We start from the raw sequence: 26109 nt of genomic DNA, 5'->3' as shown, positions 1-26109 counted from the left end.
GTGTTGCAAAGAGTTGGACACGACTGAGTGACTTTCACTCACTCACTCAATATTCCATTTTATGGATATACCACATTTTATTCATCCATCATCAGTTGATAGATATGTGGGTTATTTCCACTTTTTTTTTCAGTTCTACCAGTTTATTGCTACCAACACATCTCCCTCCATCCTCATGCATGCAAGCTCAGTCATGTAACCCCATATACTGCAGCCCGCCAGGCTCCTCTGTCAATGGACTTTTCCAGGCAGGAATACTGGAGTGGGTTACCATTTCTTTCTCCAGACTTTTTACCTATTATGAATAATGCTCTTTTGTTCTTATTTGCATTTATCTGGCATGTCTTTAACTGTCTATGTGTCTGTCTATTTTCATTCTTTTATATTTAACCTTTCTTTGTCAATTGTTTAGGTGTTTTTTTAAATACTAAGATCCAGCTAGATTTTTTTAAAAAAATCCAAATTTCTGTTTTTGAGAGGGGAATTCAGTCTTTTATTGTATGAATAGATGTATTGGATGTTATTCCTTTCATTCTATTTTATGTTTATTATTTATGCTACTTTATTATTTCCTCATCTTTTTCATTACTTTGCTGCCTAATCATATTCTTTATCCCTCCTGTTATTTTAGAAGCTCTCCTATACTTTTTGATGCTACATTGTTACCTTCCCATTGCTGACATCATAATCAAATGTACATTTCTTTATTAACATACTACAGTTAAATATGACTAAGACTTTGGAGGTACTTGTGTTTCTCCAATCTACCTCCATTTTGCTAAACTAGATTGACATTTCTAGTCTAGGGTTTTAATAAGATTTCTCATCAGTTCATTTCTTCTGTTTTGAGCATACTTACTTAGAACAAATAATACAAGTTTTTGGATATTTTTACAATTTTCTCAGAAGAAAACTAAGGGAAGAAAATGAGTTATCTTTCAGCAAGGTACTATTTACACTTTGCCCCCAAATGACTGCCTGCCCTGACCATATTCACCATCTCAGATGAGCAGGATGTATGCTGGTGTTTAGGAATAATTTCCTTTCTTGAGACACCCTTAGCCTGTACACTCGCTCCAGTCTAATGGCACTTTTGAAACCCACAGTGCTTCCCCTGCCCTGCCTTTGCTCATCTGCCTGGAATGTTCCCTTTCTTTCATCTCCATCTCCATTTCCCTGGGCACGTCTCTTTCAAAGCCATTTTCTGACCCAAACCAGATGTAAGCACTTCCTTCTTTGAACCCCACAAGGTAGCTTGTTTATATCTCTTCTGACACTTGGCATTGCTCATTGCGTCTTGTATTAATGAGTCTGGGGTATTTTCATACCTTTACCCCTCTCCTGGGGGATAAAAGATATCCTATCTTTGCATCCCCAGTGCCTACCACAGTCCCTGGCTCATAATACATACTGAACAGAAATGACTAGACTATATTGTGCAAATCAAGGAATCACCCACTTGAATGGCAGAAGAGGCAGACTTTTAGTGAAAACTTTTGTGTATTTTCTTTTTGCATTTAAGAGACAAAGTGTTTGTAGAGAAGAATTGTCTTTGTCATGCTCTGTTGTTTTATTCAGTTGCTCAGTCATGTCCAACTGTGACCCCATGGGCTGCAGCACGCCAGGCTTCCCTGTCCTTCGCTATCTCCTGAAGTTTGCTCAAACTGCCCTAGATGTGCACATTCTCAAGAATTTCCCTTCTAAAAGCAAAACACATCACTCACTAGTGATATTAATACCCATCCTTCATGGAGGGCTTCCCACCCTCTACTGTCACAGTATCTGGGAATTTTTTTTTCTTTTTTCTTTCTGTATCTGGGAATTTTGAAGCCAATTAAATAAGTGGTAACATGGATTTTTCATGTATCATTATCCTGTTATTTCTCCTGCCATCAACCAGACACAGATGTTTAGCTTACCATACTATAGTGTCTGTAGATAAAGTATAAACGATCATTTAGGAAAAAAGTTACATATCTTTTAAGCTTCTGCTTAAAAAAATTTTTCCCCTGTCTTGTTTTTATTTCCATTTTTTTTCCTGGTGTACAACCTTTATTATTTAACTGTTAGAATTATTCAATTTGTTTAATAAATATGTTTCAAGGACTGCCTGTAGCTGTTCCCATGCTGGTGTTGGAGATTTATACCCTCACAGGCTCAGAGGTTGGTGGGGAGTCAGAGGAGTAAGCAAGCAGAGAGGTTGTTGCTCTGATGCGGTGAGAACCTGGGGCAGCCATTGGCAGCTCTCTACCCAGTCTTAAGCTTCAAGGAAAGCTTTTCAGACACTGTATGGACTGGAAGACCATGAGGTGGAAGAAGAGTTATCTAGATGTAGGTGGTGCAAGGAAACGGTGGGAGAAAAGTATACTGAGCATAAAACGCAAGTGCAGAGAACATGTGCATGTTTGAAGAACCGCGGTAATTTAAAAATGCGTGGAGTGTCCTGGCAAGAGACAAAGCTTTTCTGTCTTTCCTCTATTTGATTTTTTTTTTTTTTAAGAAACACAGTGCCAAGGCACCAGTAGTTTAGCCCTAGGGCAAACAGGCCTTCTGTTGTCATTAGTGCCCAGCAGACCTGGGCTAGCTCTGGCTCTTAGAAGCTGAGCTTTAAGGCCTGGCTGTGGCCTCCCAAGGGCTTCCCTCATAGCTTAGTCAGTAAAGAATCTGCCTGCAGTGCAGGAGACCCAGGTTCGATTCCTGGGTTGGGAAGATCCCATGGAGAAGGAAATGGTAACCCACTCTGGTATTCTTGCCTGGAGAATCCCATGGATAGAGGAGCCTGGCGGGCTACTGTCCATGAGGTCGCAAAAGTTGGACACGACTTAGTGACTAAAACACACACACACACACACACTTGGCCTCTCAACCTTGATATATAAGTACCGGGACAGTGCCTTATTCACTCTCTGCTCTGTCCGCAGACCTGGTACAGTGCCTGGTACAGAGCTCAGTTACTATTTGTTGGATAAAGAAGATGGCCATCCAGGACTTGGGAATGCTTCCCTGGTAGCTCGGTCGGTAAAGAAGCTGCCTGCAGCTCAGGAGACCTGGGTTCGCTCCCAGGGTAGGGAAGATCCCCTGGAGAAGGAAATGTCAACCCACTCCAATATTCTTGCCTGGAAAATCCTATGGTCAGAGGAGCCTGATGGACTACAGTGCATGGGGTCGTAGAAGTAGGACATGACTTAGTGACCAAACCATCACAGGACCTGGCAGAGATCAATATTACCCTTTGGCACAATCTGACAGGTGGGGCCCCCCAAGGTGGGTCCTGGGGTGTCTTTGGTCAATGAAGTGGTTAACTTAGCAGCAGGCTTCCTATGACAGATTTGCTAAGGAGAACCTCTTCACAGAGTATCATGCCCTTGATGTTGTCAGCCAATTAATTCCTTAAGTACTCTGTTAGCAAAGCCCTGCTGATTTGATTTTATCTGTCTTTTAAGACTGATCTTTGATCCTATCCCATTCCAGCTGGACTTCCTCTCCTCTCCTTCCCTCCTCCATTACTGACGGTGCACAATCTAATTACCTCATCACCCCTTAATTTATTTATGAAAAGACTGAGGTTAAAGAAAAAAAAAAAAATTTCTTAGTCCTTCGGGACTTTCTATAAAAGCTTTCCTTTCCCCATTCCCTCCCTTATGCGGGATAAAACCTCCTTTTGTGTCTCTGGCAAGTTGGAATTGTTCTTACTTAAAAATTTAGATAAATAAACTTCCCTCCCAGGGCTGAGTGGAGGCGAGCCTGCAGGTTAAGCCTGGCCTGCGGACTCCCAATGGATCAATCAATCTATCAACAAGAATTCCTTGATCTTTCAGGAAGCAGCTTTCAAAATCAGCACACAGCTTCTGGGTGTCCTGGCTTCCTCTGCACAAGACACTGGGGAAACGGAGCTTTTTGAAATTTTAAATTTGATTATTATTACACAGATAATGCATGGATACATTAATTTAAAAAAAAACTGAATGCCAATAATATGCAGAGTAACAAGTGAAAGGCTATCTCCCCCTTTCCTTGCATCCATCCCACTGTTTGACATTGTATCCTTTAATTCAGACCATTAACCATGTGTTTTCCGACATGTACAATTATATAAACACCTAACTGTAACATCTTTCAGTGTCCTATCTTTTTGCCTTTTCATACTGTTCAGGGGGTTCTCAAGACAAGAATACTGAAGTGGTTTGCCGTTCCCTTCTCCAGTGGACCACGTTTTGTCAGAACTCTCCACCATGACGTGTCTATCTTGGGTGGCCCTACATGGCATGACGTGTCTATCTTGGGTGGCCCTACATGGCATGGCTTATAGTTTCATTGAGTAAACACGGCTATGGTCCATGTGATAGATTGGTTAGTTTTCTGTGATTGTGGTTTTCAGTCTGTCTGCCCTCTGATGGAGATGGATAAGAGGCATATGGAAGCTTCCTCATGGGAGAGACTGACTGAGGGAGAAACTGGGTCTTGTTCTGATGGGTGAGATGAGATGAGATGAGATGATTGGAAGGCATCACCTACTCAATGGACAGGAGTTTGAGTAACTCCGGAGTTGGTGGACAGGGAGGCCTGCCGCAGTGCAGTCCGGGGGTGGGGGTGGGGTCACAAAGAATGGGACACGACTGAGCTACTGAAGTTTAACATAAATGGGATCACAACGTAGGTGCAGTCTTGCTACTATTTTTTTCTTGAAACACTATGTCCTGGACATCCTTCAAGACCACACAGACCTACGTTTTAACGCCTGAAATAGTGTTTCACAGCACAGAGATACCGCTATTTAATTATCCTTAACACAGTTTAGAGTTTTTCAGTATTACAAGCAATGTTCCAAGGACCGGTTCTTTGGGAACCAAATCCAAGCATGCATTTACTACGGGCTCACCATGTGCCACGCACTTTACTCGGGGTTGGGGGGGTAAACAAAACAGACAACTAAAAATAGTTTTGAGTGATGGAAAGGGGGTATTTTCTTTTCCCAAGAGGACAAGACAGGCTGAAGATCGGTCTCCACATCAACCCAGGAGGCCAAGAAGTCCCCCGGGGTGTCTCCCCAGCAGTGATAGGGGCCGCAGGACCCATCGGTGCTGGAGAGGAGAATGCGGTGCCCTTTTCAAGGAAAGAGGGTCTGATTGCTGCGGGTCAGCAGCGAGGAACCGCTCCTCATACACCACGCGCCGGGCGCTGGGCGCTGGGCGCGGAGCCCTACGCAGAGCGCACGTCCGGCGGGGCGGGGCCGAGCGGCGCGCGACCCTCAGCGCGCTCGGGGAGGTAAGGACCGGAGCGGCCTCTCTGGCCCCCACTCCCGCGGGCTCTATGACACCGCACTGGCTCGCGGGACGGGGCGGGGTTGGCTGAGGAGGAGGAGGAAACCAATTCACGTTGTAAATCTCGCGGTGAGCCACGTGCGGAACTCTCGTGAGAAACAGGAAATACCGCGCTTGCGCACTGCTGTAGCTGCTGGTGGTTGTGGCCGGTTTGCCGGCGACTGTGAAGCGGGGAACTGCTCCTGTGGAGGCCGTTGAGTCCGCCGCAACTCGCCACCATGAGCAGCACCCTAGCTAAGATCGCGGAGATCGAAGCCGAGGTAATGGACGCTCGAACGCTCCATCCAAGCCTTCCTCTAAAGCGGCGTTGCTCCCGCCTGAACTCCCCTCAGACGTGTCAGGCCCGGGGCCGCGTTGCCGGACTCCCCTCAGCCTCGGCTCGCTTTCCTTGACTCCCCGCAGCCCGGGCCCGCGTTCAGTACTTTTGCACCTTAGTTGGCGCCCCCTCCCAGCGTTCGGCTCCTGTCTGACCTTTCAGTTTTCCCTTTCTTTTCTGTGAGCAGAACGGAATTCTATCCCCTCACTTCAGCCCTGATTTGCTTACGTACCTCAGTATCTTTCTTCACACCCTTTCTTCCCCAGTCTCTGCTTTGGTGACCCCCTTTCCCAGAGTGTTGCTCCCGGGAATAGGGTCTGGAAGTAAATTGTTATCTCTGGTAGTTTTGATTCCACCTGGATTGTTGTGTGATTCTTCTGTCTGAAGGGCTCAGAGCTCTTTAAAATCGTTTGGGGTACACGGGGTACAAGCAGTTGAAAAGGGTTCAGCAGTTGAGTTGTAGTCTAATCTGTGAACGCTGATTGTAATGATTTTGGTCACATTTCTTCTCTTTGGGCCTCAGTTGTTTGCTCTGTAATGAGGCGAATTGACTGGGTGATGGAGAAAATGGATTTTTACTCTTTTTAAGTCTGACTTAAAATGGGTATATTGACGTTAGTAGGACTTAGAAGAAAACATCCTTCTCAGAGCTGGGGGAACAGTCATTCTGGATGTTTTACCTTGTAGGAACTGCTTCTGATTTATGGCTGTGATTCCTCCCTAATAGATGGCTCGGACTCAGAAGAACAAGGCCACAGCACACCACCTCGGGTTGCTTAAGGCTCGTCTTGCTAAGCTTCGCAGGGAGCTCATTACTCCAAAAGGTGGTGGTGGTGGAGGACCAGGAGAAGGTTTGTGTTTGGGTGTTTATTTTCTTTTCGTGTGTGTGTAATTTTTATGAAAGTAGTAAAGGCATATGGTAAAAAATAGTTTAGAAATGTCTATCAAAGTAGGTTTATGTTTTCTAAGCTTAAATTCTTGAATTGTGTTTATTTTTATTCTGTTGATTTCTGGGTTTGTGTGGGGTTTTTTTTTTGTTTGTTTGTTTTTGGTCATATAGTTGCTTGTGAGATTTTAGTTCCCCTATCAGGGATTGAACCTGGGCCTTGGCAGTGTAAGTGCAGAGTTGTAACCACTGGACCGCCAGGGAATTCCCAATTCTGCTGATTTCAAAGGCTAATGAATACTCTCTCTTAGTGAACTAGGGTTTTGTTTATGTATATCCTGTCCTGATCCAAAATAGATTTATGTTGGCTCACTGAAATATGTAAATAAAGAGTCGACAAGATAGAGGAAGTTGCTGCAAAGGGAAGGTAGAAAGAATAAGTTGAAGCCAAGAGAAAGTTGGTATGAAAAGTAATGTCACAAGGTCTGTACACTTCCAGAGAAGGGCCATAAATTTGGCTTTGAATTTGTTTGCAGCTAATTGTAAGAAAAGAAAACTCTTGTTAGTCACACAGTTCCCAGGGTTTGTAGGGAAAAAAAATTTTTTTTAGATTAATTATTGTATAATATTTGGGCCCTAAATAGTGTGCAGAAGTATATAACAACAGTTAGAGGTATAAAGTTTTTCCATCAAACAATCCATTAAATACTGTGAATTGCCATGGGGGAATTTTGTGTGCTTAAGTTCTACCCTAGAGACAAATTGTTAAAAGTTGGAGAAATAGATTTTAGAGGGGTAGGCAACCAGACTGTAAAAGGAATTGCTTGAGTCTCAATGCTCCCAGGGATAACATTCTTCTTTTTATATTTATTGATGTTTTAGGATTTGATGTTGCCAAGACAGGTGATGCTCGAATTGGGTTTGTGGGTTTTCCATCTGTGGGGAAGTCAACACTGCTCAGTAACCTGGCAGGGGTATACTCGGAGGTCGCAGCCTATGAGTTCACTACTCTGACCACTGTGCCTGGTGTCATCAGATACAAAGGTGCTAAGATCCAGGTAAGTTAGGTCTGCAGGCCAAAGACTGGAAGAAGTCAATTCTTCCATCCGTTTAAGAAGAACTTATTTGGAACTTCCTATATACCAAGCCTCGTATTTGATCTACCAGAACCTCTTTGTCTAGCAGGGGAGACAGAGAAGACCAATGCATACAAATAAAAATATCGTTTGTAAAAACACAGAGAAAGGAAGGACTACTTTTTCCACCTGAGGATGGGGTGAGGGAAGGTCTGGTAAGACAGAAAAAGCTTTACATAGAAAGTAACAGTAAGATGGGTTTTGAAGTTTATTAGAATTTTATTAGCTGGAGAATATAAAGGGCAATTTCAAGCAGCTGTAATGGGGAACAGCCTGTAGTGTGAGCTTAGCTGTGGATAGGGAGTAGTAGAAACTGAATTTGGAAAGGTAGACTGGAGCTGAATTATGAAGGATCTTATGTGCCTGCGAAGGAAGTTGAATTTTATCTTGTACATAGCTGGGAGCCATTAGAAACTTCTAAATAAAGAATAACATGACCCTTTTTAGAAGATAATTTAGAAGACCCTAAGACCCTTTTTAGAGGATAATTCTTATCTGTGAGGCTTAATGAAGTTGTTGTCTTCACAAGTTCTTAGATAGATGATAGATTTAGGACTCCCAAATGAGGAGTCCACTTGAGTGTGAAAGATATATGTAAAATATGATGGAACACTTTTTTTTTGGCTCCACAGCTAAGAAGGTAAGGTTCTGAATTTCATGACATTTTAATCTAGGCTAGAGGTTCCCAAATCCTTAGTGTTTCAGTAGGTTCACACCCTTAGTGTCTTAGTAATTATTTCCTGACAGCTTTTCTGTTTCTAGTAATTTTTTGTGGTGCTCCAGGCCAAGAGAAGTAACCTAATGGTTCTGTTCCTTAAATAGTTAGATCCAAACAATTATATAGGACCTTAACAGATACAGTTATTTACTGAGGGGATATGGACACTGTTAGGTACCATGTAACTTCTCAAACTTTGGAGTCAGATTGAATATTGCCACATTTGTTTCTTTTTCCACCCTGAGTTTTGTCTGTTGCTTAATTTTTGCCATAGTAATCACTGAAAAATCTAGCTTTACCAAGATTTGGATCTGTTATTGTTGAAAGCAGTGTAATAGAATCTAATGGTGAAATTGTGAGCTTCTTGGATCTAGTAGGTTGACAAATACTGAGAATTACTGTTTGTCTTGAAAATTAGAATACCCCCAATGCCTTGGCAGAGCATTTAAGAACTCTTTAGTGTGTGTAGGCATTTGTTTTCCCTCTAAACAGTGAGTTACACAGTGAGTTGTGAAGTGCATTCATATTTCCTTATTATAGAATCTGAAGTAAGGAGTGACCAGTGTCCTGGTGGTATTTTCAGTGACTTTTTTTTTCTTTCTGGTTAGGTACCATTAGAATATGGACCTTTCTAGGACTCCATGTACATAACAAGAATGAGGACACTTGGGCATATCTGGACCACTGCTTAATTTCATCTGGTTTCAGAATCTTATTGATAGTTTTGTCAGTTCAGAGAGTAACCTCTTTCCTGAAGAGATGTTATGGCGCCTCTTGGTATAATCCCTCTCTTTTCTTGTCTTTTCCTCAAAACCTTCATTTAAAAAAAAAAAAAAAAACCTTCATTTATTTCAGTCTCTTTTGACCTTTTCAGGTTTTTTTCTTCCTTTTTTTTCCATGGTGCTTTCTTTTCCATCTGTGCCCTCTGCCTGTTTTTCCTTCCCTTTTGAATTTCTCCAGAAACCAAGTTAAGTAGGCATACTGCTGCTGCTAAGTCACTTCAGTCTTGTCCGACTCTGTGCGACCCCATAGACGGCAGCCCACCAGGCTCCTCTGTCCCTGGGATTCTCCAGGCAAGAATACTAGAGTGGGTTGCCATTTCCTTCTCCAAAGCACGCATACATGCTAAGTTGCTTCAGTCGTGTCTGAATCTGTGTGACGCTATGGACAGCAGCCCACTAGGCTCCTCCATCCACAGGATTCTCTAGGCAAGAATACTGGAGTGGGTTGCCATTTCCTTCTCCAGGCATACTAGTAGGTGTGTTTAACTGGATTAAAATGACTGCCCTCAAAATGTTTTTTAAAAGGCTCTTTTGTGGCAGAGGACTCATTGTCTGTGACTCTCTGGGCATGGTATACAAAATTAGAACCATCTAACAATTATAAGGATATTGATTTCTGTTTTTGTTGTTGTTGTTGCTATTGTTAGGAAGATCTTTTTTAACAATAAAGGTGCCTAAAAATGGAATAGTACCTCTTGAGTTAATTAGTTATTGTGTCTGGAGATGTTTAAGTAGTAGCTGAACAAGCAATTAACCAGTGATGTTAGGAGAAAACTGATGTTTCACATAGTCAAGAGATTGGCCTGCAAAGTGGGTGTACAGTGCTTTAAAAATTATGGGTCTTATGTTTCACCTTGCCAGAGTCCCTAGGACTCCTGTTGTCATATATGTGTGTGTATGTATATGGGCATGCACATATATCTGCTTTAACCTCTAAAGGCATTGGAATTTGAAGTAGGTTAGCATCCAGTTCTTAAAATCCTACAGTTATGTGATTTGAAGATATATTTTTTCTTTTCTCAATTCTTAGTTGTAATCTGATATTCATATATGTAAAGCATGGCCTATTTTTATTGGGTGAAATTTAGTTGCCACATTTGACTAGTTCAGTCTAATTTAAAATATTTAAATAGTTTAATGTAATTTTAAATATTTCCCTCTCAAGAAAAGCTTAAGTTAACTTGCTTTTATGTGTGTCGGGGCCTCAAATTTCTCCACCATGTTCAGCTGCCATAGTTAGAAAGCTTTTGCTCTTTTTTTCTCAGTTTACTATTAAAGGAAATGTTATTTTATTTATTGCACTGTGCCAGGTCTTAGTTGCAGAATGCAGAATCTAGTTCCCTGACCAGGGATTGAACCTAGGCCCCCTGAATTATTGGAGTGTAGAGTCTTTGCCCCTGGACCATCAGGGAAGTCCCCAGGCTTATCTTATATTTTCCCTACCCCAGCCTTGAAATGAACCACTTCTGAAGGAGCTGTTCCTTCCTTTTGTTGGAGATAGGTACTTAGAAATCAAGATCTGATGTGCTCACTAGTCCCAGTTTTAGAGGCGGTAATGTTATTTATTATGTAGTGAGGAATAGGGAAGAGCTTTTGAGCAGGTTCTCGAATGGAAAAGTTGAACTCTAAACACCTCCTGAGTTCATTCTTTTTCCTTGTTTATTTAATGTGAAGTATATTTCTGTAATATCAGATATGCTTACTGCAAAAGATACTTGTTTTTTTTTTCCTTTGGCCATGCTGCACAGCTTGTAGGATCTTAGTTCCTAGACCTGGGATGAAGCCTGGGCCCTCGGCATTGAAAGTGGAGAGTCTTAACCACTGGACTGCCAGGGAATTCCCCAGCAAAGACTGGTTTTAAATGATGTTTTGATAAACTGCAACTATATCCCTGTCTGTTCATGTGGATAATTCAGTATTGGCCATACTGTACCATGGTCCTTGGTATTTTCAGATTTTACATATGCTCGTAAAAGACTTAAGAACTTATAACTGTAGTTTATGAATTTGAACCATGAATGCTACAGATTTGGTTTTGATGTTCTCATCGTTAGGTACATACACTGTGACTTACGTGAAGTTTTACTTTATTGCATTTCCTGGGCAGTTGAGTAGTTATTTTCAACTGAGGACACATATCAAAGTCACCCTTGGAGCCTTTTGAAATACAGATCAGTATCTGAATCCTACTTTGGCTCTTGCAAAGCAGAATTTGCAGGGATAGGGCTTAAATATCTGCATTCTGAATTGTTTTATAGGTGATTCTTATGTGCTTGCTTAAGAATGGCTGCAGAAATTTTTGTGAATTGGAGGATTTGCAAAGGTCTCAAGATTTATCACTTGTGAATATCGTGATTCAGTTATATCTATAGTAAGGAATTTGTGTGGAGGCTCAACTTTCTGGAAAGTGGGAAATTATTGATAGATACTAAAGTAGAATTATGGATTTGTGTCCCCAAGATGTGGATTAAAATCTGATGTATTTGGACTGTGACTTTGGGCAAACCACTTAGCCTTTGTGAACCTCAACTAATATCCTTATTCACAGACTTGCTAGGTTTTTGAATGAGATAAAGTATATAAGAAGCTTGCAGCTGATATTTGGTAGATGCTTAGTAAATGTTCAGCTTTAGTAGATGCCCAGGAAATGTTCAGATTTATAACCAGCTTTTCCTTTTCTCTCCTTAATCTTGAAGCTTCTGGATCTCCCAGGTATCATTGAGGGTGCCAAGGATGGGAAAGGTAGAGGCCGTCAAGTCATTGCAGGTGAGTGTTCTGGGGCCACTGTCCTGGTGTATCATCTCTTTACTGGATGCTGTTCCTTTAGGGACTGTGGAGCTTGGAGTTGGTACCACAGTGAAGGGAATAGTTTTACCTGACTTCTCACTGGAGCAGAATTTTCCCATTTGAAGGGAAAGGAAGGACAGGAGAAGTGAAGTGCTTTGACACAGTGCTGCCCTGTTGTGACAGGTTCAGAGCTAGACCTCAGGTTTCCTGACTCCCACTCTTGCCTTTTCTTCTTCTTTTCTTTTTATTGAAAGTAAAATGTTATAAAAGTGTAATCATAGGGGAATTCTTTGGGGTTCCAGTGGTTAGAGCTCCATGCTTTCACTGCTTAGGGAGTGGATTCAGTCCTTGGTCAAGGACCACAAGCCACATGATAGAACCTTTTAAAAAAAAGGCTAATCATAAATTTCAGTAATCTGCTACTCCATCTGTTTTCATCTCTACTGTCATTCCCCATTGGCAAGTACTGTCAAGTCTTCAACTGTTTCTTCTACTTCATATTTTAAAATGTTATGCTTATATTACTGTTTCATGGTTAATTAATTTTAAATACCATCTATTGGTTTCATGTAATGGTAGGAAATTAGCTCTCTTGTACTCCATATCTCTTCTCCTGTTTTTTCAAAGAAGTTATATCATAATTTTTAGTTAACTCATTAGTCATGGTTTATGCTATTATGTAATGACTGTAACTTGTTCGGTGCTGAGATAAGTACTGTATTATGACTTGATTTCTTTTCTCTTGAAATCTGCTTTTTAAATTTGTTTTTCATTGAGTTAATAATTGGTTCTTATTTAGTTTACTTTTCTGTTGGCTAATATTTTTCAAATGTTCCTGTAGATCAAATGCCTGTCAATCAGTATTTTTCTAGATACTTGAAAACAGTGGCTATTGAGGACTTTGTGTGCCTAGTGCAATTGAATTATGGAATTTTAAATTTTATAATTTTAATTTAAATTTGAATAGCCCCAGGTGACTAGTAGAGTCTGTAGCTCCACTACAGTGTAGCTCCAGATTTTTTGCATGGCTGAGATTGTGTATTGGATCCTCTATTTCTTAGAGTTGGTTGTCTTACCTTTTTTGGGTTATTTTCATGTTTTGCTGAAGTACATTATTTAGAAACTTAACGAAAAAGAGTGAATGACAGGTAAATTGTTCTTGTTTTTTTCATGTTTGAAAGTATTTTTATTCCACCCTTGCATTAAATTAATAATTTAGCTGTTTATAGAATTATAGGTTTGAAGTCATTCATGGTTGACTATCAGGAACTTGCTAAATGAAAAGAGTTGGGCACAAAAGACTACATTTTGTGTGATTCCGTTTATACAATATTCTTAAAAATGCAACTTAACCTATGGTAACAGAGCAGTGGGTGACTGGGAATTGAAAGGGAGATTGATTGCAAAGGGGTCCAAGGAAACTTTTGGAGATGATGGAAATGTTCTGAATCTCAGTTGTTATGGTGGTTACATAGGTGTATACATTTGTCATCAAATTGTATGCTTAACATGGGTGCTATTTATTTTTTATAAATTGTAGCTCAAGAAATTTGCCAAAAAATATGCTAACTGGATAACTTTTTTCTTTTAGAATTCTTACTGTTTTAAATCTTTCTGAACTTTTTCAGGGATTCAGGTTATTACCTGGTTTGTATCTTCATTCCAAATTACTTTTCTGCTAGTATATCTAGAATGCTAGTGTATCTAGATCTAGATATATCTCGATGCACTAATAGAAAACAAAGCATACATTACAGAGTGACTTCTGACATAAATCTTTGGAAACCTTAACTTCGTGTGTGTGTGTGTGTGTGTGTGTGTGTGTATATGCGTGCTAAGTCACTTCAGTGGTGTCCGTCTCTTTGTGACCCTATAGACTGTAGCCCACTAGGCTCTTCTGTTCGTAGGATTTTTCAGGCAAGAATACTGGAGTGGGTTGCCATTTCCTCCTGCAGGGGACCTTCCCTACCCAGGGATCGAACTTGCGTCTCTTACATCTCCTGCATTTGCAGCAAAGTTCTTTACCTCTAGTGCCACCTGGGAAGCCTCTCTCTCTATATATATATGTATAAATAGATATAGATATAGATATGTATGTATATTTTAAAAAAATCTTCTATCTCTTAAGTGTAGGAAGTGTCTACCACTCCCTCCCTGTTTTGGAGTGTTTGAATTATGTTGTCTTTAATGATCTTTGAAAAAGATTTTTTTATTTTCATTTCTTCAGTGGCCAGAACATGTAATTTGATCTTGATTGTTCTGGATGTCCTGAAACCCTTGGGACATAAGAAGATAATTGAAAATGAGCTGGAAGGCTTTGGCATTCGCTTGAACAGCAAACCCCCCAACATTGGCTTTAAGAAGAAGGATAAAGGAGGCATTAATCTCACAGCCACTGTAAGTGAAGAAAGTGATATGGGATAGGTTGTTGAAGGGACTGGGGTGGAGAGTGGATTGTAGTACATGGACACTGACATTTGGAAATTACCTGGCTTCCCCCAGAGCTAATTGAAGTAATACAATGACATTGTAATGACTGACAGAGTAGGACGGAAGTCCATCTCAGACTACTTTTGTGGCTTTATTTCCTCTTTGGGGTGGTATGAAACTAAAGCTTATGCTTGCATGAAGTAGATGGCTGCTGGTATCATCTATTTTCATTCATTCAACACAGATTTATAGAGCACCTCCCATGGGCTACCATTGTTTTAGGCTTTCAGGGGAAATGGAAGAGGGGGCAAAAATTCCTGGCTTTATATTCAAATGGGGAAGTAGCAAACAAAATTAATGAGTGATTATAGTATATTATGAGTCTGAGTGCTACCTGCTGCACTAATACAGTACATTAGGTTAGGATAAACTAAGGACAGAACTTAACGAGGCAAAGAGGATGGAGAGTGTTGGTGGAATGGTTGTATTTTTTAAGTAGGTTGATCAGAGAAATCTTCACTGAGGTGACAAGAAGGAGTGAACCAAATGAATATCTTGAGGAAGGGCATTTCATGTAGAGGGAACATCCAAGTGCAAGGCAGGTAGAGCATACCTTTGCTTGTTTGAAGAACAGCAGAATGAGCAAGTAGAAGAGTAGTGAGAAACGAAGTCATAGCATAGGGCCATACATACTTTTACTTTGCAGAAGATGGTTGGGTTCCAGTCTGTGGAATAAAATTGATTGAGGATTTAATGGAATCACTCTTACTGTTGAAAACAGACTGAAATGGGTTAAGAACAGAAACACAGAACCCATTTAAGAGGTTATTACAATAATCTAGTCAAGAAGTGATAGTTTCTTAGACCAGAGTTGTAATAGTGGAGGAGATGTAGACTAGTTATTGTGGAAAGATTTTGGAAATAGTTGGTGGGAAATACAGCTAGACTGGATATGGGTTGTGAGAGAAAGAGGTGATGGTGAGTTTTTGTAATTAGCTCGGAAATGAACTCTTGTGACTAAAATGGTAGGATTTAAGTGTAGAATAGGTTTGGAGGGGAGGGGAAGGTCAGGTATTCAGTTTAAGATGCCAGTAACACTCAAGTTAGACATCCAAGTATTATTACTGTCAAATAGGCATTTGAGGAAAGATCTGTGCTGGAGGTATAAATTTACTGGTTATCAATTTTAAAGCCATGAGCTTAGCTGAGATCACTTAGCTGAGGAAGGGAGTATAAATAGAAAAGAGTTTCAAGGATTGAGCTTTGTGATACCTTCCTCTACCCTCTCACAATGATTAGAGGCCAGGAGATGGGAAGAATCAGCAAATAAAACTTCTCAGTCAAGAAAAAAAAAAAAAAAAAACTTCTCAGTCAAGAAAGAAAATCAGAAAAGTTTGGAATCCTGAAAGTCAATTAAAGAAAGTGTTTCAGATTGGTAAGAGTGATCGATTGTATCAAATGCTGCTTCTAAGTCATGCGATTGAGGATTGAAAACTTCCTATGACGTCTAACATTCTAGAGATCCAGATTATTTGACTGGCATAGACTTAAGCTGTTCTGCCCCAAAGATCTTTCCTATTATCTTCTCATAATGTTTGAGTTGGAGCTTTCTTTCTGTATTTTTACTATGCCTGCTGTAGTAAAGTACTATGGAGTGGGTGGCGTAAACAGCAGAAATTTAATTCTCTTAATTCTGGAGCGTGGATATTTGACATCCAGATGTGAGCCATACTTGTTTCTTCTGAGGCCTCTTGTTTTTGGCTTGTAAATGGCTGTCTTCTCCTGTGTTTTCATATGATCCTCCCTCTCTGTGTCTGTGTTGGACATGAGTCATATTGGATTAGGGCCCACCCATATGACGTTTTAATTTAATTACCTCTTTAGATTTTAAGTATTTCCTACTCAAAGCCTGTCTCATCTAGGATAATGGTTTTTAGAAATAAATTTGCACTTTATCTAGAATTATCCGGGTACATCAACAGATACTTTTAGGAGATTGTCTTTTTTTGCGCTCTGACCAGTTGTTGTCTTCTCTGCCCATTCAGTGCCCTCAGAGTGAGCTGGATGCTGAAACTGTGAAGAGCATTCTGGCTGAGTACAAAATCCATAATGCTGATGTGACTCTGCGTAGTGATGCCACAGCAGATGATCTCATTGATGTGGTGGAAGGAAACAGGTACTGACCAAATGGTGCCTGAGTTTGAATTTGAAGCCTTATAATGGAAACAGCATTGGATTGTGAATCTGGCAGACATCAATTCTAACTCCAGTTGTGTTCTTATCTCAAATAATAGTGGGCCTTGCTTTCTTTATCTATAAAATGAAGGGTTGTCTTGATTGCTAACATCCTTCTTTGCTCTGAAGTTTGATGATGATAATCAAGTTGCTTGTTGGAGTTACTTGCTGTGAACTAGGCTATCCCCTAAGCTCTGTGTTGTATGATGGTTCAAGAGAGTAGGTTCTCAGTCTGCTCTCACAGAATTAATCCATCTGAGAAATTCTGTAGGCTGTTCTGCGGGGCTTAGAGCACACTGGGCTGTCTGTTTTCTCTAAGAGTACGCAACTGAGATCTTACATAACATGAGACATTACTATTTGAAATTAAGTAATAATTGAAACTACTGTTATTTCTGGCATTTTGAAAACAGACAGAAACTGGTGCTTTGAGTTACATGTTTTATAAGTGAGGCAACTGAAGCCTAAGAAGTTGTAGCTTGCCTAATTATTAGTAACCTTAGCTGCCCTGTTGATTGAACAGTTAGGATTGTGACATTGCTAGATGTTGTGTTTAAAAAATTTGTTTTTTAATTCTTGAAATTATTATATTAGAAATGTGTTACATTCTTACAGTTCATAAAAGAAATCAACTCTGAGATTGCCTAGGGACACATGTCTAGAAAGTGACAGAGCTGGGAATACAATCTGTGTGACTCTAAAGCTTATGTTATTTACACTGCAGCATGCTTTCTTAGTAATTAGTTGCATGACTAGGGACTATGGCTTGAGTTTTGTTACTTCTTAACCGATAATTCACTTTTTCCGTGTTCTACCTTATTTTGGTAGGAAACATTTTCTTTTTTTTGGCTGACTTTCTTATGATTCCATTTTAGAGTCTCTGATTATGAGTCCTGGGTGAGGGGCTGTTGAATCAGACTGACGGTCTTGTCCACAGCTCCAGACTAACATACTGTTTTTCTTCTACTCCTGTAGAGTCTATATCCCATGTATCTATGTGTTAAATAAGATTGATCAGATCTCCATTGAGGAATTGGATATTATCTATAAGGTGCCTCACTGTGTACCCATCTCTGCCCATCACCGCTGGAATTTTGACGACCTGTTGGAAAAGATCTGGGACTATCTGAAACTAGTGAGGATGTAAGTCTTAGTGGAGACAGTATTATTACTGTAGGACTTAAAGCAGACTGTCCAAAAATAATACCTGCTAGAGCTTATTAACATAATCTGTTTTTGGAGATAATAATAAATTAATTCCTATCATCTGCAAGGCCATATTGAGGGCACCTTCTTCCTTAAGATAGAGGTTATCCGTGTCTGGTCTCTGGGTTGATGGAGGGTTGAGTTGTGTTCACACATGAAGCATTCTAAGAAGTAAGCAGCCTCTGCTCCCTCTGTGTTCCAGTTATACCAAACCCAAAGGCCAGTTGCCCGATTACACGTCCCCAGTGGTGCTGCCTTACTCCAGGACCACGGTGGAGGATTTCTGCATGAAGATTCACAAAAATCTTATCAAAGAATTTAAATAGTAAGTATCATGGCATGTGGTGCTTTCTTTTCCCTGTGAGCTACTGATTGTTCTAACGAGTAATTCTTAGGTAGTGTTATAGAAATTAGGCATCAGGAAATGCTTGCTTGGTTAGAACCTTGCAATGTCTTCTTAAATGCTAAATCAAAATAGAAAGTGACACCATGCCAACTTGGAGCAGGAAGAGCCCTAAACACCTTTTCAAGTTGGGAGGGCTGACAATACGCTCTGAGGTTCTCTTGTTAATTCATTTTCCTCTTGGCAAACACAAAATGTTAATTCTTCCTGCCAGCATCATATTGGGCTTCACTGGGTACCGAGGCCCCCCTACACCTTTTGGATAAGTAAATACTCTCTTGATAGAGTTTTCCTAGTGTGGCTAAGGAAGGTAACATTTGTTACCAGTAACCACTGATGGTTCATAGACCCAGTAAAAACTAGTGTTCTGTAACTGACATTGCATTTGTAGTAATCAATTTCCAATCAGTTATTTCAGGGTATTTCTCTGTAACAAGCCTATGCTTTTTCCTTTTATTTTTAAATTAGTCTCGTCACACTTCTCCTTTGTATTTTTTTCCTTTGACTTTCATAAGTTGGCTCTGGATCATGGGGAACCACATAACTTTCAAGACTTCCACTTTTTATGTGAAGGTTCTAGTATGCCACACTTCAGGAAAGCTAAAGCCTCTGGACTTTGATTGGGGATAGGAAATCTTGTCTGTTGCAGGCCTTTGACTCTTAACAGCTGGAATGCTAGCTCTAAACAGAAAGTGACACCTAGGTAGGTAGAAGCTAGGTGATTATTTACACTGAATATTCTTTTTTTCCTTCCATACAGTGCTCTGGTGTGGGGTCTCTCTGTGAAACACAATCCTCAAAAAGTGGGTAAAGACCATACGTTGGAGGACGAAGATGTCATTCAGATTGTGAAGAAGTGATGCCATCCCCTTCCCCATCTGCCGGGCCAACCCTAGCAGCTTTCTCCACGATCAAACACCTGACTCCAAGCCCCTCCTGGGCTTGACAGGCTCTGGATCAGGATACAGGGAGGGAGATGGAAGCACCCAAATTGGAACTTCACTTGTCTTAACTTGGTGTCACCTTATGTGTTGAGCTGCATAAAGGACCTGGTAGGCCAGCTGACTATGTACAGTTCATGTGTCATTGTCAGAATTTGTTTTGAGATGGATTGAATGAGGATGGTTATGTATAGTGAGGCAGCTGCAGAAGAGGTACTTGGGAGCTTGGTCTTGAATGTGAAATGGGTAAAAATGTGACTGCAGCATTTCACCTGATGGTTAGTCATGAGAAATGCTTCCAACTGGATGTGGCTTTCAGTCCTTTCAAGTGGTCTTTCTCTAATGATAATGGAGAAAGGAAGGACTTGATGTAAGTTAACTGATTATTCCCTGCAAGTCTAGCCCACTTGGGAGATGGTGTAGTGTGGTGGTTGAGTAAAATACTCCAACCAGACCCATTGGGCTTTGAGTGGCAAGCCCACCTTTAATTAGCTGTGGAACTCTGCATAAATTACTTGATCTCTGTAAGTGTCAGTTTCCTCATGTAACATGGAGATAGTAATAATACCTTCTAGAATGGAGATTTTTAGTATTAAGAGATGGTACTTGTAAAATGCTAATTAGCACAGTGTCTGATATGTAAGTACTTGGTGAATGTTGGCTGTTGTTTTCACTGGTTCCTCTCCTTTAGTTAGAGCACAGCTGTGTATCAGTGTTGAGCTGAGTGTTGAGCTGAACTGTGCTGCCAGCTGCATGCCACTATCTCCTTTGCCATAACCCAGCCCTTCTTGAACTCCCGTGGCAGTCCTGGCCCCAACCACATAACCTGGGTGAAAGCATGGAGGTAGCCCAGTGCAAGTGAGGCAACCAGTCTGATCAGAGCAGGTTTGTGGGTACACCTGTGTGTTTGTATGTAGGTTGGAGGGAGGGTAGATTATAAGAAGTAATGGGGTCAGGATTACTGGAGAGGGTGCTAAGGACATCATTAAAGGTTTTGGACTGGGAATAAGGGAATTTAAAGGGATTGCCTTGATAGTAGAAAGTGAAAGTGAAGTCGCTCAGTCGTGTTCGACTCTTTGCGACCAGTGGACTATAGCCCACCAGGCTCCCCTGTCCATGGGATTCTCCAGGCAAGAATACTGGAGTGGGTTGCCATTTCCTTCTCCATGATAGTAGAAAATTGACTGGCAAAAATCTTTGTGTCTGAAGTGGATTAGTGAGAATATGGGAGAGGGAGGGTGTGGGTATATAGGAGGAGAAATCTAAACCTGGTAACTGACTTGCTCTTTGGAGAGAGAAGTCAAAGGTTATATAATTATGGATTGCAGGGATGATAGAGAAGGGTGGTCTGTAAGAAAATCAGAAAGGGAAACAGATTTACAGGAAGACAAAAGAGTTTGATTTTAGATGAAGTGAACTAGAGCTTCTAGCAGGCTGTGAGCAGTGAGGATGTGGGATTATCCACATACTCAGCCTTTTCCAGTAGTTGTTACTCTTGTTATAGTAGTGACAGTTGTTTCCCTCTCATAGTCTTCCTAGAGCTTGCGCTTAACACTGTCCCCAGACCCAGGAGATAAGCCTCTTAGGCCTGGTATCCTAGTCACTTTGGAGGGTGTAGATCTTGATATCACCGGTACATTCATGATAGAGGCCATAATTTAGTGTCTACTCTGGCTTTTCAGGGAGACACTGGCTTTCTGAGATATGGGATTTCCTTTCCAGGCAGAGCATATATTGGGTTTTGGGGAGTCCTCAAATTCACTTTCATTGGGCAATGAAATGCCAGAATGTTGAGAAAGAGGTTGAAATCCGGGTTCATTCCAAAGCTTCAGGATATGCTTTGAATGGGCTTTGCTTCCATCCTTCCACACCTTCCCCTTCCCCCATCAGTGGCCCCCTGGTGTTTGAGGAGAGCATTACCCTACCTCTCCTTTCTGGGCTCAGACTTGGGAGTTCTGGGAGAGGTACAGTTTTGTGTTTGGAATGCTGCCTGGGGTAGGGCCACCAAGGAGTGTTATTCCTACAGGGTAAATCTTTCTCTTCCTGAACTCCAAGACTAGGGTTGTTTGACTGTCACAACATGGCTTGAATTTCCATTTTTCTTTTCGAATTCTTTTAGCTGTGTTTCAGTTCAGTTCAGCTCAGTTGTGTCCGACTTCCTGCGACCCCATGGACTGTAGCACGCCAGGCTTCCCTGTCCATCACCAACTCCCGGAGCCTACTCAAACTCATGTCCATTGCGTTGGTGATGCCATCCAACCATCTCATCCTCTGTCATCTCCTCCTCCTCCCACCTTCAATCTTCCCCAGCATCGGGGTCTTTTCCAATGAGTCGGCTCTTTGCATCAGGTGGCCAAAAGTATTAAGCTGTGTTTAATAGCAGACAATAACTTAACCAGCTGAAATGGAAGAAAACTTGGTCTCTCACGTAAGTTTTCTGGAGCTCAGATGGGCTAGCTGGTAGGTCACTGACGATCCAAGTTCTTTCTATGATGCCACCCTGTCCACTGCTTTGCTGGGCAAATGGCTCCCCTCACAGTCGAACAATATCTTTATGGCCTTGGGCTTTATACCAGTATCCAGAGGATGCTAGAGGGCTGAATCTTAACTTTTGGTGAAGCCATTTCCCAGAAGCTGCACAGCCAGTTCCTGTTTGTGTCTCATACCCATTCTTGAACCAGCTGTTAGTAAAGGGAGTAGAATATTGAAGAGTCCATTTATTCCAGTATGTTATCTTCATTCCTGGAGTTTATCCCTTTCATTTATAGGCCAGTGGACCTGACTTCCTTTCTACCTTATGAGACTGTCTTATAAGATATCTCCTATAAGAAGACCTGGCTGTACTTTCCCATTTAAAGAAAAATTTAGCTTTATTTTTTTTCATTGTGCCTCACAGCACACAGGATCTTAGTTCCTTGACAAGGAATTGAACCCAGGGCCCCTGCATTGGGAGTGTGGAGTTTTAACCACTGGACAGCACGGAAGTTCCTGTACTTTCCCATTTCCCCCCCTACTTCTCATTATTACTAATTTCCAAAGTACTGGTTGCTTAACTGCTTCCTTAGGGACAGGGGCAGTGTTCTCTTCTACCTGACCCCTCATTCTCTGTGGCCCTCTGCTGTTTTACTTTGAGGAGGCTTTGCACATCCTTCCAGCCTTGATTGCTTCTAAGCTTGTCTCATGCCTGCTAGACTTCCCAGAGTTGCTGCATGTAAGATGGCTTATTAGCTGAGACATCATGTCGTCATGTTCTCCTTACTCCATAGCTTGCTCTTAGTTTCTGAAGACTGTATTCACTTCCTTTTTTGCCTCTACTCCCATTCACGAAAATAGTTTCAAGATCTATGTATTTAGCTTCTGCTGTGCTATTCTTAGCAGCACTCCTTTATTTTCTTCTGACTCCATCTCACCAGTTACTGGCTTTGCCCTTTGCTTGGTGGGGCTACATTTGTTCATGTCTGTCGTATTAGCTTCTGGCCTAAAAAGGAATTCCTCACTATCAGCTTCAAACCAATCCTCCCCACTCTACACCTAGGACTGTTGGTTCAACATGAAAGGAAAGGAGGTGAAAGGACATACAGGAAAGACAGAATTGGATTCAGGTTTCTGTTCTGCCACTGTTGCTTCAGATTGTTTTCCAGAGTCTTTGCTTATGAAACAAAGCATTTGTGAGAATTCTAAACAGGGCTTATTTCTGAAGTTGACTCACTCAGCAGATCCCACTGCAGGGAGGGAGGGGGTAAAGTTGGAAGTGCTAAGTGCTATGAAGAGACAGACCTCATGCTCAATCCACAAAGCCAGGTTTTGTTGAAAAGCGACCTGCTTTGTGTTCTTGGAAGTATAGGGCAGGGTGGGAAGCTCCAGGTTTATAGGTTGCACCCCTAACCCTTAGGCTGTTTTTGTTAACCTTTAAGTCAAAATCCAGTCATCTTGCTAACTTCACTCGTGAATCAGAATGGTCTCATTATTTGAGCCTCTACTATGAAGTCAAACTAGAGTTGAGGGCCCTAAATGGACAAGAACTGAGAAATCGGCTGAGTTAATTCGAGGAGCTTGAGATTTGTCCCCTTAGATTGGGAGGAATAAAAAACCCTTCAGTCAGGAAAGGGGACTCAAGGCCATAGTTAGAGTACAGTATTCTGGCAGAATCCTTTTTTTCCCCCAGTGTTGTGCATGTAGTTACGGTACACAGAATAACGGAACGGAGGAGTAAGAACACAGAAGAAATTGACACAGGCACCAGAGTCTTGAGGGAAGTTCTATATGGAAACAATTCTGGAGTGAATCAGAATTCTAAGGCTCCATTTTTCCCTACTGGGGACTCTGACCTGGAGAACAGGAAGCCAACCATTGACTTTGCCCCAGTAAATGTGACAAATGACCATATACCTGATTACCCAATAAATTATTTTCACTAGGTGGGTTTAATTTTAGAAATTACACACTATCATCTGAAATTAGCCACAAGACTACCTATAGGGTCAGCTCAGTCTAAACTCACCCATTGGGGTCATTAAGGCTCAAGAAAGAGGGCCATGGCTTCCTCCTCCTAGTCAGAGTTCAGTTCCATGAGTCTTAGAGAAAAAACTCAAGGTAATTTCCCTCAAGAACCTACTGAAGAGGAAGGGATTCAGGAAGAAATAAACACAACAGTGCCATTCACTTCATTCACACACTTAGCATATGCAACTTTAATCAACCAAAAGAAAAAGCCCCAACTGTACAAGTGAAAAAGAAAATCCAAAATGCTGACACAGGCTTAACTAATACCAGCTACTTTTATGTACAGCTGTATAATTTCAAAAAAGCTATCCCTATATGTATGTACAAAAGTTGTTTATACACAGGTCTGTACATAAGGGTCTATACATTTATTTCCTCAGAACCCTTAAGGTGCCACCTCTTGGTGAAGACACCAACACTTCATTCACATATCTTACAAAAAAAGACTTTCTAGGACTGACAATACTGCATCCTGTATTCAAACCATGTAGGCTCCACTGACTGGTTAAGTTCCTTTCATCATAACGCAGACCACACCAGATGCCTGGGTGCCCCTAAACAGCTTCACACAAGAGTGCTACAAAGTAAAAGCCGTAAACCAATGTGAGATGAGGAAGCAGAGTCCTGACCAGGGTGCCGCCACAGGTCCAGGCTTTGGTGAGCGAGTGAGCCTGCCTGCCCTGCTCACTGTCGGTACTCCAGTTCATCTACACTGATGACTTTGGTGGGCATGGAGGGCAGGGGCTGCTGTAGCACGTCTGAGCCAAACCATTTGGCGAGGCCCACAGGGGAGCTGCTCCTCTGGCTGGGGCGGTGCTCGAGCTGGGAGTGCACATGGGGCAGGCCTGACCGGCTGGGCACATTCTGAGGAGTCGTCTGAACGCTGACAGCAGCAGCCTGGGAACCAGAGCCTGGAGGATGAAGAACTATGGAGATACGAAGGAAGGTTCTCATTCAGAGCACAAGGAGGGGAAGTAGTTCTCCACTAGGCCCTGCTTCACTATCCACAAAACTACAAACAGGTCTTAACAAGATGATTGAATCTAGACTTCTTTTGGAAACTCCTTTCCAAAATGCCAGAATAGTACCTTGGAAAAGCTGAGCTATTCAGAAGCCATTTGTATTGACAGTTCATCCTGGATGACACACCCCCTACTCCCCATGACTAGCAGAAGCAAAGACAAGCTGGGGAGAGTATCTACTCTGGGCACTCCCTATGCTGAATCTGTCAGAAGGAATCTCAGCCTCCTCTCCAAAGAGGCAAACAGACACACCTGGCTTTCCAACTGTCTTCACAGGAATTCCCAATCCAATCTTGCTAGGATATATTAGTAAATAGTGTCGTTTTATCCCCTTCACTGGAAACTGGTTCAAAAACTCCTAATCCTCAGCTCATCTGGTCCTCTCCTGAACCTACCTGAGCGCTGCAGCTGCTGCTGCATCATTGCCAGATGCAGAGGTGTCCCAGGACGAGGGTTTAGGAGAGGGTGACTAGTGGCAGGTAAAGGGTAAAAGGGTTGACTCAGGATTGGGCCAGATAGTCCCTGTAAATGAGTCAGGTCCATCCCAGGGGGAAGCACACCTAATGGGCAGAAAGAAGAAACGTCAGAAATAATCTACCTGAAAATCTTCAAGCTTGACTATACAGTATTGTTGATCTGAAGGTTCCTTAAGCATGAAGAATGCTCAAGATAGGTTCCTAATCTTTCAATGGATTAAGGAATAGATCAGATTGGACCCGATGGAATGTCTGTCTAGGGATAAAACCCTCCAAAGGTACAGCACTTCAGTTCTAACAACTCACGTGAAGTTAGAAACTCACCAGCTTGGAGCAAACTTGGAAGATGCTGTGGATGTACTCCCTGGGCCAGCATCCTTTGGACCAACCCTGGGTGAAGCTGGTGAGCAGGCCGAACGATGGGGACGTGGGGGACCAGGGGAACTTGGTGGACAGGGCGGAGAAAAGGTGTTCCTGGAACTGGGGATGCCAGGGTGGGTGTCTTCCTCCCAGTTGCTTTAGGTCGATAATCTTGTTCTTTGGTGTAACGGTTGGTCTGGGACAATGGGGTGGAACAGGAAAATCGCTGCAGGGTTGACAATTTGGAATTTGTGGTGGGAGAAGAGTCCCGATCAGCAGTGGGCACAGAGCTGGATGACAGGAGGTTCTCTGTAAGGATCCAGACAGAATATTTTGGTATTCACAAACTTTTTTTGTCTTCCCAATGAATCAGTAACTCATTTGTTAGAAAACTCACAATCATTTGATCTCCTCAACAGATTTAGAGGACTGCATTGTAGGGCTCACTGTTTTTTGCCTTATGAACTGGCCTAGTCAAAGTCATGGGTAGTTAGGAACAGACCTTGGAGTAGATTCCAAGTTTTCCAGTCTTCCAACAGTTTGCTGGAAGAATTTAGTTTTGCTACACTCTAAAAATTCAAAGACTC

The 26109-nt window shown here is 41.7% G+C and overlaps 2 protein-coding genes across 9 annotated transcripts in view; one reads left to right on the top strand and one right to left on the bottom strand.

Annotated features, from left to right (window-relative positions):
- The first annotated feature begins 5394 nt into the window (after window positions 1-5394).
- DRG1 (developmentally regulated GTP binding protein 1) lies at window positions 5395-19294 on the top strand. The gene is made up of 9 exons (XM_043436029.1): window positions 5395-5581; window positions 6365-6488; window positions 7406-7581; window positions 11856-11925; window positions 14174-14343; window positions 16422-16552; window positions 17587-17754; window positions 18020-18142; window positions 18981-19294. Exons 1-9 carry the CDS (start codon window positions 5540-5542, stop codon window positions 19078-19080), a joined length of 1104 nt encoding a protein of 367 aa, XP_043291964.1. The 5' UTR covers window positions 5395-5539; the 3' UTR covers window positions 19081-19294.
- Window positions 19295-23824: 4530 nt separating this feature from the next.
- The window catches only part of EIF4ENIF1 (eukaryotic translation initiation factor 4E nuclear import factor 1), a 39098-nt gene continuing 36813 nt past the window's right edge, over window positions 23825-26109 (bottom strand). For 7 of the 8 annotated variants that reach the window (XM_043435925.1, XM_043435920.1, XM_043435954.1 and 4 more), the window contains 3 exons: window positions 25487-25831; window positions 25082-25246; window positions 23825-24590 (listed from right to left, as the gene is read on the bottom strand). In XM_043435925.1, coding sequence (XP_043291860.1) covers window positions 24349-24590; window positions 25082-25246; window positions 25487-25831 — 752 coding nt within the window. In that variant the 3' untranslated portion in view covers window positions 23825-24348. Of the gene's footprint in view, window positions 24591-25081; window positions 25247-25486; window positions 25832-26109 lie in introns of those variants that run through there. The other variant, XM_043435973.1, reaches the window with a different exon arrangement.

The sequence above is a fragment of the Cervus canadensis genome, chromosome 1 (assembly GCF_019320065.1).
Source record: "Cervus canadensis isolate Bull #8, Minnesota chromosome 1, ASM1932006v1, whole genome shotgun sequence".
Taxonomy (NCBI): Eukaryota; Metazoa; Chordata; class Mammalia; order Artiodactyla; family Cervidae; genus Cervus; species Cervus canadensis.
The sequence above is the reverse complement of the archived record's forward strand: the minus strand, read 5'-3'. Positions and strand labels throughout refer to the sequence as shown.